At 41.1% G+C, this 14,773-nt stretch overlaps 1 protein-coding gene across 5 annotated transcripts in view; it reads left to right on the top strand.

Annotated features, from left to right (window-relative positions):
- Positions 1-14,773, top strand: part of TMTC2 (transmembrane O-mannosyltransferase targeting cadherins 2) — a 379,331-nt gene that overhangs the window by 280,416 nt on the left and 84,142 nt on the right. For all 5 annotated transcript variants that reach the window (XR_012156727.1, XM_073327618.1, XM_073327617.1 and 2 more), the window contains exon 8: positions 9,348-9,469. Coding sequence is in view for 4 of the 5 variants with exons in the window: in XM_073327618.1 (XP_073183719.1) it covers positions 9,348-9,469 (122 nt within the window). In the remaining variant the exon portion in view is untranslated. The remainder of the gene's footprint in view (positions 1-9,347; positions 9,470-14,773) is intronic.

Here is a 14,773-nt window from a genome sequence, read left to right as displayed (position 1 = left end):
TATTGTTAAGACTCCTTCCCCTTTTGCCCCTTACAACCAGTAAATGCTTTTCTTATTGAATTGCTTTTAAATATTGTTTAGGGCTCCAAGGAACACTTCTGTTTGTATAGTCTTACAGTTCATGCTGTGCTAGACTTATTTTTTAAGAGCCAAACATGATTGAGATGTGCAATATGTGTCCCACACCATAACCCATTAAAACATGATGCCCTGGACTTATCTCAGATTCAGTTGTCAAAACATTGGGCACGCTTCTAAGGAAGTTTTACTGGAAATTGTTTACTGGAATATACATTACAAAACATGTATTTTCTTTAAATGTATTTAAGCTGAACATGAGGCCTTTTTTCTCCTCATGCAAGTGCTTGATTGTACATTACAGAGGTGCTAATAATGGAGTTGGCTACAGTGGGAAGAAAAGATGGTGCTCCTCTCCTCCCCTATTCTCCTACCTCACCCCCAAGTAGGTTACTGTAGTTTATATCCGCTCATGCAAAGCTGAATGTGAAACTTTTGGAGGATTGAAACTGGCTGTTTTGTTTTAGGATTCTAATTATTCAGACTGAGTACAAAGACTACAGAAGTGAATAGCTAAGGGGATTGTGGCTACTACATTTGAGACCAATTTTTTTCCCAAGTTCCAAGGGTTTTTGTTCACATTTTTCTTCTCCTTTGGACAATCAATCTCTATTCTCCTGTAAAACACTTTAATTTTTTTTACATACACAGTATTCTGGAAAGGCCAGGAGCCTATGAGTTCAATATTTTAACATATTAGGAGTCTGGATTAAAAATGAGCATAACCGTTACATTTTCAGACAGAAATATAATCAGATATCTAAACTGGGCTACTGGTATACCAATTAGGCATGGGCCAAATGGTAAGTCCTTTTATCAACTGCACGTTGAAAAGATATACACTGTTGACATAATGTCAATGTTTACCTCTTCAACAATGGCTAACATTTTTTACTATACACCTACATAAAATGAAAGGACTGAGAGACAAATTATCTTTTCATTTACAAATGCTGAGTCGTTCCATTTGTTCTCTCCGTAGTCACTGTGGGTGATACATCTGTCGGAAACTAAAAATCAAATATCTATCTCAGCTGCATTGTTTGTCAATGACTTCTTCTTTCATTGGAGGTTTTCAGACTATACTTCTTTAAAGACTGTTCAGTTCTCTATTGAAATTCATTTGCTTTTTATTTTCATCCCTCTCCATCCAGTTCTAAGATTTCTTTTTAAAGTTGATTTTCATTCTAATTAAACCAAAAATCTGAGTCTCCATTTTGATTGGCTACAAGTGGCCTATAAGAACCAAATCCATATAAATGGGGAATTGACTCCTCTCCAGCAAAAAAGCTTATAAAATACTGTGTGCTCTGAGAAATCTTCAAAGAAATTGTTCTATGAAAGAAAGAAATAAAATATGCTTGTTCTGTGTGCATTATACTTCATATACATTAAGATCACATGCACCAATGGCTCCAGAGAAGCTCTATGTGCAGAATATGCTTACTAACAATAGCGTGCATGCTGCATTATAGATTAAACATAACTGTTACGCATAGCTATAACTGTGCTTTCAGCTTTATTATTTGCATGCATACCCTAGTAGCTCAGAAAAAGCCACTGCAATACGTTCTGTGAAGGTGTAACGGTACAGTACAGTCGATGCAAAACATGTAATAAATATGCTTATTAACCAAGTGCAATATAATTTTATAAAATATCTCATTTTATCTCACTGAATTCCATTTTTCTCAGTGCAGTGGCCAACTTGATGCTTTGAAACTCTATACTCTGAGATTTTATACACCAAGGTTTTGCCATGAATGATTTTTTTTTGGCAGATTACAAACACTTTAAAAATACAATCTGGTAATACTAAGAAGCAGATTGCAATGCATCTCTCCTGACTATAGGTAATATGTATCTGTATTTGTCTTTTTGTATCTTCAGTGATACAGTGATCTTCAGGTAAGCCCCTGGCAAGCCGCAAAATGCTTTGTTTACCTGAGTGTGCACAGGTACGGCCGCTCACAGCTCCCAGTGGCTGCAGTTCGCTGTTCCTGGCCAATGGGAGCTGCGGAAAGTGGCGCAGGCACCTCCAATTGGCCAGAAACGGCTGCGAGCGGCCGTACCTGTGGATGCTCAGGTAAACAAACTGTCTCGCGGCATGCCAGGGGCTTACCCTGAACAAGGCACAAACCAATTTTGGGAACTCCTGCTGTAGAGGCATAATGCTGGTACATTCGCGGCCCCATAGTAGTCTGCTATGTAGTAGTAGAGGCATTGCCAGCAGATCGAGGGACGTGATCGTTCCCCTCTATTCGACATTGGTGAGGCCTCACCTGGAGTACTGTGTCCAGTTTTGGGCCCCACACTACAAGAAGGATGTGGAAAAATTGGAAAACGTCCAGCGAAGGGCAACAAAAATTATTAGGGGACTGGGACACATGACTTATGAGGAGAGGCTGAGGGAACTGGGATTGTTTAGTCTGCGGAAGAGAAGAATGAGGGGGAATTTGATAGCTGCTTTCAACTACCTGAAAGGGGGTTCCAAAGAGGATGGATCTAGACTGTTCTCAATGGTAGCTGATGACAGAACAAGGAGTAATGGTCTCAAGTTGCAGTGGGGGAGGTTTAGTTTAGGTATTAGGAAAAACTTTTTCACTAGGAGGGTGGTGAAACACTGGAATGCATTACCTAGGGAGGTGGTGGAATCTCCTTCCTTAGATGCTTTTAAGGTCAGGCTTGACAAAGCCCTGGCTGGGATGACTTAGTTGGGGATTGGTCCTGCTTTGAGGAGGGGATTGGACTAGATGACCTCCTGAGGTCCCTTCCAACCCTGATATTCTATGATTCTGTGCTTATCAATACATCTAACGTGTTCCCCTCAGGGAAATGGCCTTTGCTTGGGTTATTCAGATTTCAGGCTTTCTTAGTGCTGAAAATATAACAACATTATATGTGGTATGTTTGAAATTTTCTAATATCTGCCTGAAGTAGAAATAATCTTGAGATATGCAAATCCCTCTTGTTTATGAACAAACCAGAAGTAAAGACAGGTAGTGATCCTAAACTAGAACTGCATAACGCTGCTTGTCTCCCTGTTCACACTAAATAGGCCCCTTTTTGTTCTTTTTCAGTATGTGAGACATGTTGGAAATTCATAACTCCTTTCTTCCCCTCTTGGGTGCTAAACCATATCACAACCTACACCCTTGAAGGGTAAAGTGGTAAATTTGACTCCTAGAGAAGATAACTCATTGTAGCCACCTGATCTTTTAATTTTTTTTTTTCATAACTAAATCACTCTTCTTATTTTCTTGGGGTTTTTTTATATGATCATTGTTTTTGTCTTGAATTATTTCACACCTTTTCCACTGTGATGATTTAAGTGTTGTTTTCCTGTTTCTAAGAAGTTTTGAAATGTCTGCCTATATTGTAAGATTCCCGTGGGCTCTGGTGTTTATAAAAAGAAAACACCTCAAACTGCTTTTGCGAAGATAACGGAAGTGTTGCAATTGATTCTTCTCTGTTGTGTGTAGTAAATACAGAATAAACTAACTTTGAGTTTCAAGGCTTTTGCTGGCGTAGGTCTAGTTAAAGGATACATTATATCCATTATGCTTCCCTTTGTACTAAAGTATTAAATTAAAGGGGTTTGTGGTGAAACAATCTACAAAACACTTTAAATATAGCATCATGTATAAATATACTAAGTAAATTACAGCTGCAGTGTAATAATGAGATCATCTAGCCCATCCCCTTCCCAGTGCAGGATTGCCTTTAAAGCTGGGTAATCTAAAGAGAATATTAGGTGAATAATTCCTCCCCAAATTTTAAATTTGTTGAACAAATTATTCCAGTATTGTGGGGTCCCCCTATACCTCCTCCCCCACACCAACTGAACTTTATATTGGTGAGGTGTATTTTGTTTTAGATGTCCTGTTGGATGTGGCTTCCACCAGTTTCAGGTTTAAAGTCCACAGAATACTGAAGATAGGAATCTGTAAATTAATGTTACTGCTGAGAACTCGTTTAACCCTGCGAAGTATTTGATGATCATGTACTTGTTGTGAACCATCAAACGCTTTCCTTTTGGTATCTCATTATGGCTCCTATTCAGCTGAAGCATTTAAGCACAGGGTTAAGTGCTTTTGCTGAATTGGGGCCTAGTTTCCTGTAAATTGACTTGTTTTCCTTATGGTGTCTGAGGTACCTTTGAAGCATTGTGACATATGACAGATTTCCTTCTGTGCCATTGTGATATAGTATGTCAAAGTGGGATATACATTCATTAAACTGCATAGGTTTGACGAGATACATTATCAAACTGAATTTGTTATATAGCACCATTTCTGTTTTCAGTATGAGAACTTTACAAATGAATGTGTTAAATGCTGATAGTGTGAAGGTAAATGGAGCAGCCAGTTTGTATTCTGCAGCTACTTTCATATCTCATGTCACTGGGTGCTCTAATAAGGATTTACTGAAAGTTAGATCATTCACATTACAAAAGTTTCTGCAAATATACAGTAGTAACTGTCAAATATCACAAATTGTATTTTGAAATTTTTGTGCCTGTGCAGATATATATAAAATCTCATCCTAAATGACAAAATCCAATCTCTATATAGCTCATTCAACAGAATGGTTGAAAAACATCTCAAACCATAGAAGCTTTTATTTGATTTACTTCACTTTAACCAAGAAAATGACCAGATTGATTGAACTGGAATTTTGCAATATTCCCACCCCCACCCCCAATCTGGGACAAACCCCTTCACATCCTTAACCTGAAGTGATTTTTTAATAGCAGGACTCTGAATCCTCCCCCCCCCCCCCAAAATGATGATTTATAGAGGAAACCCTGATAGACCTTCAGCTGTAGTCATATGATCAAAAGCTGCTATATTACAGATGGTTAGAACCTGGGCTTTTCAGGCAGAAATCAAGCTTTCAGTAGAAATGCTTGAATATGGCCAGCAAAGGAGAACAATTTTAAAGTCTTCAGGGGAGCTTTCTGTGTGGACAGTTTGACATTTAGGTCAGTAAATTTACAGTTGAATTTCTGCGTGCACAGTCAACAATACCCTCCAGGAGAAGGTCATTTAATAGTTTTTGCTGTGAAGTACTTGATTTCTAAAACCTTCCAGAATTTAATCGGCCTGGCAGCCTTTCAAGCGCACCTGTTTATCTCTCCAGGTCCTTATATTAGCATGCATCCTGAGAAATATTTGATAAGATTGTGTCTCTTCATAAGTTTGAACAGTGCATAGTGCATTGTGGGATCTATGAGACTATTATAGATGGGTCTGGCAACACCATTCATTGAGGTTGTCTGTCACTTCCAATTGTAAGACCCTATTTTCAGTTGCTTATAATTTTGCCTATCACCATTCAGGTTGAAATTTTTCATGCCAGGTGCCTGCCTCAGATCTTTTTTGGGGAGGCGTGGGGAATTTTAAGATAAGAGTTTAGCCATTTCTGAGAACGAGGCAAGAGCAAATATGTTGTTGTGCTCATGCTAATTTTTGGTGGTCTTTTCTTTGAGTAGCTGTAGCACCTTATGCTTTGAAGCAGTGACTTGAAAACTGTGGGGGGGTCAGCGGCGTGGCCTTCATGCCAGGGATGTGCCTTTTTCCATCCCTGTGCAAACCTGCCCAAATAGGATTAAGTTATAATTCTTTGGGAAAAAAAAATCACAGTTTACACATGCTCAATAGAGACTTCTTAGATTTTAGCAACTAAATTCCCTGAAGGTTCAATCCACATTGGACATACTACAGCCTGGGACCAAGCAGGACTTTTCCTGAAATCGTAGCTTTGAGCCGCTGCAGGCCATGATGGGTCTATAAGTCAGGGCGCCTGAACTGAGTATAGGGAGCAGATCTCTCCTCTGCTGTCAATAATACCCTACTGGGCCCAGGCACTGTGGAGGAAGCCAGCCAATTTGAATGCAGAGAGAACAAGAACCAGACTTGCAGATGAGAGGCAGAGTAGATTTGGATAAGAAGTCTGGGGAGAGGGAAACTAGACTAGGAGTTGAGGTGGGGAGGGAGAGTGGGACTGGCTGAGCAAGGAGATTGGGACTCGGCGCTGAGGAGGGAAATGACCAGTGGGGACTTGGAGCCAGTAGTTGGGGAGGAAACTGAGATAAAATGAGAAGGCGGGGAGAGGGGACGGGGGAGCCTGGGACTGGCTGGGCAATTAAACTGTGACTTAGAGCTAGTGAAGTGGCACGAAAGTAGTCAGGGAGGAGGAAAGATATATCAGAAGAGGAACTGTGGTGCAGGGGGAAGCAGTGGGGTTGCCTGAGCTAAGAGATGGGGACAAGGAGCTGAGGTGGGGGGAAACACTATAACTAGAAGAGAAGCCCAAGGATGGAGATAAGGTTTGGAAGCTAGTGAGGATAGGGAATGTGGGCAGGGAGTGGGAGCAACTGGAGTGTAGGATGCGGTGGGGAAAGAGACAAGGAATGGGAGGAAGGGCAGGGAACTGGGAAAAGCTGGGCAAAGAGACTGGGAGTTGAGGGAAAGGGCCACAAGGACAGGGGAGTCTAGAGGAGTAAGACGAGGCTGTGCTAAGCAAGGAGACTGGGACAGGGATAAGAAAACTGAGGAATGGAGACTGGGACTGACTAGGTGAGAAGAATGGGACTTGGATGGGGAAAAGACAAGTCTCGGACAGGGACAGTTTGGAGTAGAAAAGATAGTATGTGATTATGTCATTAAAGACTGTAGCATAATGCATATGCACAAGGAGGTGCAAATTCAGGTTCATGAGGCAACCTTAATTGTGGCATTTTTAAACTTGTGATTGCTTAACTTTGCAACTGTAATCATTCTGTTTTGCATGTAATAGATTATAATTGGATGCCATTCATTTGAGAGTTAACATAGGTTAATGGACTGAGCATGGGCTTGGAACTGAGGTCTAACCCCATTTATTCTGCTGAATTAGCGTGTGGCTTTAGATAAATCACAGTTTACACGTACAGGAAAAAAAAAGTCCGTTAGTTAATAGTTGCAATCCTGACCCAATTGAAGTCATTAGTCTTTTTGCCATGGACTTCAGTGGGACCAGGATTTCACTGAAAGTGTCTGTAGCACATTCAGAATGTGCTATGAAAATGCAGTGTATTATTATTCTGAGAACTGCCATACTTCATTTTTAATTGTTCGATCCTGCTTATTTCTGATTAGCTTTGCAAGATTTTGTTTGATTTTTCTCTTCAAATTGTTTCTTCTACACTACATTAAATGCATTTTCAAAAATGTCAAGATAAGTGCCCCAAAGTGCATTTCTGTCATTGCCATCGTTCTCCCATTATCCTTGTACATTTGCTGTCTGAGTCTTTCAGAGCAAAGGATTTTACTTGGAGAAGTTTGTCAGATTTTGATGATTTCTCACGTATTGGCTTCCATAATCCTTACAAAGTAGAAATTAGATTAAAGCACTAGTGATGTTATACAGAGATTGCAGGGCACCAGACTTTACCAACTGCACCATGTCTTGTTTTTTCTGTGTCCTCCCTCATTATTCTAACCTTCTTTGGGGACTTCTCTTAACCTACCTCGTTTTTTTTTTACACCCGCATCTATGATCTTGATATGTTATCATAGAATATTAGGGTTGGAAGAAACCTCAGGAGGTCATCTAGTCCAATCCCCTGCTCAAAGCAGGACCAACACCAATTAAATCATCCCAGCCAAGGCTTTGTCAAGCTGGGCCTTAAAAACCTCTAAGGATAGAGATTCCACCACCTCCCTCGGTAACCCATTCCAATGCTTCACCACCCTCCTAGTGAAATAGTGTTTCCTAATATCCAACCTAGACCTCCCCCACTGCAACTTGAGACCATTGCTCATTGTTCTGTCATCTCCCACCACTGAGAACAGCCTAGCTCCATCCCCTTTGGACCCCCCTTTAGGTAGTTGAAGGCTATCAAATCCCGCCTCACTCTTCTCTTCTGCAGACTAAATAACCCCAGTTCCCTCAGCCTCTCTTCGTAAATCATGTGCCCTGGCCCCCTAATCATTTTCGTTGCCCTCTGCTGGACTCTGTCCAATTTGTCCACATCCCTTCCCTAATGGGGGGGATCAAAACTGGACACAATACTCCAGGTGTGTCCCCACCAGTGCCGAATAGAGGGGAATAATTACTTCCCTTGATCTGCTGGCAATGCTCCTACTAATACAGCCCAATATGCTATTGGCCTTCTTGGCAACAAGGGCACACTGCTGACTCATATCCACCTTCTCGTCCACTGTAATCCCCAGGTCCTTTTCTGCAGAATTGCTGCTTGGCCAGTCGGTCCCCAGCCTGTAGGAGTGCATGGGATTTTTCCTTCCTAAGTGCAGGACTCTGCACTTGTCCTTGTTGAACCTCAGATTTCTTTTGGCCCAATCCTCCAATTTGTCTAGGTCGCTCTGGACCCTATCTACCTCTCCCCCCAGTTTAGTGTCATCTGCAAACTTGCTGAGGGTGCAATTAATCCCATCATCCAGATCATTAATAAAGTTGTTGAACAAAACCAGCCGGAGGACTGATCCCTGAGGCACTCCACTTCATACCGGCTGCCAACTAGACATCAAGCCATTGATCACTTCCCGTTGAGGCCAACAATCTAGCCAGCTTTCTATCCACCTGTAGTCCATTCATCCAATCCACACTTTTTTAACTTGCTGGCAAAGAATACTTGAGGGAGACCATATCAAAAGCTTTGCTAAAGTCAAGATATATCACATCCACCACTTTCCCCATATCCACAGAGCCCATTATCTCATCATAGAAAGCAATCAGGTTGGTCATACATGACATGCCCTTGGTGAATCAATCCATGTTGACTGTTCCTGATCACCTTTCTCTCCTCCAAGTGCTTATAAAATGGATTCTTTGAGGACCTGCTCTATGATTTATGGTTAAACAAAAATACATCCTATATTTTCACTGATACTCCATGTTGTGTAATGTGAATTGATTGAAAAGAAATAGCTTTTGCATAGCAGATATGATGTTAATTTGGTTACTTTGGGAATTTTGATTGATACTCCCAATTTCAATTCCTTTCCAACTGGACTTTCATCTTGCTCGTGCTCCTTCATCCTTCATAAGACTATTACTCCATGCCTTCATCACTAAGGTGTCCATAAAGTTAGTCTGTTTTCTAACTTGCCGGCATTCAAAGCAATGTATTGTCTGAGAGGTCTTTGTTCATAAACAGGTTGACAGTCAAAATGCAGAATTTTTTTTATTTTTTTATTTTATTTTCAAATGATAAATCTATTAAAATCCTATGTCCTCTGACTGGTCATCATTTTACTTCATAGGAGAAGCCTACATGAGACTGAGCAAGCTGCCTGAAGCAGAACACTGGTATATGGAGTCTTTGCGATCCAAGACTGACCACATCCCAGCACATCTCACATACGGAAAACTTCTGGCTCTAACGGTGAGTTAATCAGTCATTTCTGAGAGTAAATACTAGAGCTCTCAAAAGAAGTGAGGTAGAGGAATAAGCTGCCTTGTGGCATTCTCTGTCTGGAAATTGATTATGATGCTATTAATAAATACTTTGTATTTCAATAGTATCTTCCAACTCAGGAACTAAATATACTGTAAAACATAACCTATATATCTTTGTAACTTCTTGCCCATTAACAAAATGCAGCCACCTCTGAGGAGGAACATAGCAGCTGTATTATAGCTCACAGTAGACATATACAAGTTTATAACAGGAAATAAAGAATAATGTATCCATCTGAAAGACACATGCGTTAAGATTAAGGATTTGTCTACAAAGTGGGATAATGCACTGTACGGGAGTGTGATCTTTATAATGCATTAGCGTGTTCTACATTAGTTGGTCTGTATTGTACTAACTTGTGCATTAATTGGTCTGTATAAACCCTGCTGGGGTGCATTAAAAGTTCCCTGGTGCGAGCTAATGTAGTGCTGTTTCAAATAGTATCACAGTGCTGTTCCGTGAAGTCAAAGCCCTAAGTTACTTTATTACAGTTGATTTAGGTGGTGAATGTCCTTATTTTAATATTAAAATATCTTTGTTTGCATACCGCCTTTCATCTAGGATCCTAAAGCATTTACAGACAGCAGTTGGGCCATGCAATAATGTGATATATTAAAACATCTTCATTTTACAAGGGAAACTGAGGCATTCCTCAGTGGTGAAGCATCTTGCTGAGTCATACAGCATGTCAGTAGCAGAACTGCGAATGTAACCCAGAACACCCAATTACTTGTCTTGTACTCAGCCTGCACACTTCCATCTTTTAATGATAGCTTTTTCATGATGATTTTATTGGCTTCATCTTTCAAAGGAAAGGCCTTACATAGTCCTTCTCAGATTCTTAGTACAGGACTGGCCATACCATAATTTTGCTAGACTTTTTCCAACATGCTCATGTTGCCTCCTCAAATTCACTTTCAGATCTGAAAACCGTTGAGCTCATGATGTACCCAAAGATAGTCACCGCAGAGAAGGGAATTACAGTCTCTATTTGGATGTCCCATTGCACTAGTAGTGTGCAGCTAACTGTTCCCCCGACGTTTTGAAGTGTTAAAATGGATTCCCTCTTTTCTTAGTCACTAATACTTCCTCCCAATTTTGCAGCTACCATTTTCTTCCCATTTCTTTCTGCTGTGCTGATCACCTCCTCTCTATTTTCCATTCACAATCTTCTTCTTCTTCTCTCCCATACTCTTCTTTATCTTGAGCCTTTCACTTCCATTGGCATACCTCCTTTGTTTCCCTAGTTGTCATGTGGGTATGTCTCCATGGAAACACACACACACCACCAAACAGTGTGTTCTTAACTCTGGTTAAATAGCAGTGAAGACGTGGCAACTTGGCTTTTAGCTTGGGTTAGCATCTTGCTTTCAACCCCAGACTCCCCTCTAGGCTTTAACTGCAGCTGCTAACTCAAGTTAAAAGCTGAGTTGCCATGTCTTCACTGCTATTTTAACCTGAGGTAGCTATCATGGTTTAGCTAACCTGAATTAACAACACACCTATTGATGTCGACACAGCAGCAAAATGAGAACAGACATATGCATGGAATTAAGCGATGTTATTAAATTTTAACAGAAGGGAGGACTACTACCCACACTCTCCTGTATCAGGCATTGAATTGCTTCCAGTGAGGAAGTTATAGGACTCATTATCATATAACCCATAACATGGGGTAGGAGTTCCTCAGCTTACCCCAGAACTCAATTCTCTCTGAGTCTTAGCATCATTCCCCCGTGAGGGGAGACATAGGGTGAAGCTGTGTGGAGACATGAGGACCACAAAGTCTGACCTCTGCCTGCGAGGGCCACGAGGTTTCACCATAACACTTGAGCCTAAGGTCCATCACCAAAATCCCAGGTCTCTTACCTTTGGGGACCGTTCAATGAAAACTGGACACAGGGAGCATCAGCAACTAGCTTGATTGCTCTCCCCACCCAACCACACTGCATGGTATCACAATTCCTGCCCAATCCATTGCCTCATATCCTGTATATCATATATCAGCATTTCTATCTGACAAATATATACCTTCCTTGCTGGAATGGAGCTGAAAGAGACTCCACCTGGCCCCTGCACTGGGCTAAATCCTGAGAACTGGGGAGTGCTGGCAAATCAGCATCCCTCTCTCCCAGCTGGCCAGTGGGTGCCAGAGACTCCCAGGGGGAGGAGCTACCTATTCTCCCTTGGTGAGAGTCTCCCTCCCTTGCCACTGGGACTGTCCCTCTTTCACAGCTGGCCCCATCAATTTCCCCCATCCATTGATGAGGATGGTGGCATTTTTGGCAGTGACGACAATACTGTATGTTGCTCTGCCTTGTTCTGCTCCTCAATCCTTTGGCTTCCCTCTGAACACCCTCATCTTCCTTTGTCTCCGCTTCACTCTGGCCTCTCTTCTACAAAGTCTTCAGACAAAGGACTTTTGTATACAGTGTAACAGGAAAGAAATGAAGAAATACTTTAACCATATCCTCCACCCTCTGTTTATTTTTGCTTAAAATACTTGAAATAGCAATGAGAAAAGATTAGAACAGAAGGATGTGACAACAACAATTAAAGTGAATTCAATATCTATTTTTAAATGTTACTAAAAGCTGTCAATTAAAAGGTTTAATAAAGCCAGTACAGATTGGAGCTTTCAGTTTGCAATGGAATAAGAGTTGAGCTCTGATCATTATCCCGCTGTCTGTCAGTTTCAACCTGTGGAATTATAATTTTCCACTCTAATTCCCAATTCCAGTTAAAATTTCTCACATACTGACATACACTTACACTTATGGGATATATCTATTTAATATTAAACTCCAAGTGGAGTACATAATAGGATTTCCCAGTTCACCTTCTTCTTCTGGACCACTTCATTTTTTGCACCTGAGGAGTATATTTGAAAGCTTGCATGAGGGTTTTTTTTGTTTGTTTTTCTTTCCCCTCGTCATTCTCTCTTTTTTTTTCCTGAAGAAATATTTTTATGAGACACAGAAGTTCTATTTTACTAGAACATATGGAAGGGGAAGGAAGGGTTTTCTCAGTTAGAATTCAGATCTCTATTTTTTCCACCCTACACCTCTCCTCCTGTATTTAATTTTACATATATTTTGAGTTTATGATTAGATAGAATATAAGATTTGTTATGGGATGTCTTGTGATTTCCATGGAAAAAAATCCTACAGCTTTTTTTATTTAACATCTTTATTATTTCCAAATTATGAGAACTGGCCATGGGAAATTTTAGATTTGTCCTTTTAGTTCTGAAATAATTTTATTATATAATTTTGGGTTTCTAAATTGATAATTTGGAGGGAGAATGGAAAAAGGATGAAAATGTCCACATAAATTTATATTATAGTTTAACCGTTTACATTTCTTGAAGGAATTTAAATACAAGATACATATGAAGCAGACAGTGCCTTCAGACTCAGGAAGAATATATATCATTACAGAAAAGAAAAGTATCTCTATACAACTCTGAGTATCAGACACCACATCATGATGTTAAACCAGGCGGTGGGGAAACTTTTTGGCCCGAGGGCCACATCGGGGAATAGAAATTGTATGGCGGGCCGTGAATGCTCACAAAATTGGGCTTGGGGTGCAGGAGTTTGGGGTGTAATAGGGTGTTCTGGGCTGGGACTGAGGGGTTTGGAGGGCAGGAGGGGGATCAGGGCTGGGACAGGGGTGCAGGTTCCGGCTGGGGGTGTGGGCTCTGGGGTGGTGCTGGGGATGAGAAGTTTGGGGTGCAGGAGGGTGCTCTGGGCTGGGATCTTGGTGTTTGGAGAGCGGGAGGGAGGGCATGAGGATCAGGGCTGGAACAAGGGGTTGGGGCGAGGGGAGAGACTCAGGGGGTGCAGGCTCCGAGAGGCACTTACCTCAAGCAGCTCCCAGAAGCAGTGGCATGTCCCTTCCCAGGCTCCTACGTGGAGGCACGGCGAGGCAGATCTGCACGCTGTCCCATCCTCAGGCACTGCCCCTGCAGCTCCCATTGGAGCTTGTAGGAGCTGGAGCAGAGCCATGCTGTGGCTTCCGGGAGCCACATGGTGCAGCCCCCGACCTTGTGCCACGGATTAAAACGGTTCATGGACCAGATCTGGCCTGCTGGTCCTAGTTTGCCCACCCCTGTGTTAAACTATAGGCCAGTGAAATGCAAAACCCCTTCTCTTCCCACACACGCACTCTTCCCTGTTTGTCTATTTTCATCAAAAATGATTAATATTGTCCTAAAATTATCTTTACTTTTCTTACTGCCATGTCTTCTCTGTACATATTCATTGCTGTACATATGACAGCAATGTGCATTAACAGAAAAATAAGACAGAAGACACAAAAGGAGCATTTTTTTGTTTTTTACCCTTCCAGAATGTAATTAACATAGTGCTTCAGAAGACAACACTATTTAGATGATGATGGGGTAGTAGATGTGAAATGCATATATGTGGCTGTGCTTTGTTGTTGTTTTTAATTATTTAAGTTTGGTTACTGACATTTCAATATTGAGAATGATTTATGACCTATAAATGGGAAAGGAGCAGAATACATTTTATTGGATTTTCTACAGTCAGTTATTTCAGGAGAGCTGAATGGAGCAGGAATTTGGCAGTGTGATATGAAACCTTTGACCTCCAGGTTGATGGTTCAGCTTTGGTCAGTTTTACAGCACAATGGTTGTTCCATGGCGTCTGTGAAAGGAGTTTCAAGCAGAGGTATCCTCATCACAAAGGCTTCTTTCATGACTGGCACTAACTGGCAAGCTTGATCTAAGTCTCTACAGAGTCCACTGGGGTTGAATGGAGATGGAAACAAGAATAATCTCTCATCTCTAGAGATGGTCCCTCCAAGCCAGGTTTAGAGTCACGTTGTAATTCACTCTTAATTTGAACTTTGCTATTTAAGTCTATTGCATAGAAATGGACACTGCACAGATGACCGAAAAAAGGCAGGAAGTTATAATAGTGCCTTGGGTGATTCTCTCAAATGTTAATGAGAGACATTTTGGGGTCTCTCTCCTTTTATGTCACACCAGTCGTAGTTTGTTTAAAGTCAAACTTTTTGCAATTTTTTTTTTGAGTGACAGTAAAACGAATGTTGAAACAAGCTTCTATTAAAAGTTCTACTTGGCCGTTAGCTTATTTTCCAAGGAAAAGATGGGGCAGTGAGTGGGAGGAGATGAAGAATGAAAATGATAACTGAGCTAGAAAACTTTCTTTGACCAGGGAGTTAAAAAAAAAAAAAATA

The sequence above is a fragment of the Lepidochelys kempii genome, chromosome 1 (assembly GCF_965140265.1).
Source record: "Lepidochelys kempii isolate rLepKem1 chromosome 1, rLepKem1.hap2, whole genome shotgun sequence".
Classification (NCBI taxonomy): Eukaryota; Metazoa; Chordata; order Testudines; family Cheloniidae; genus Lepidochelys; species Lepidochelys kempii.
This window is presented reverse-complemented; position numbering and strand designations above follow the sequence as displayed.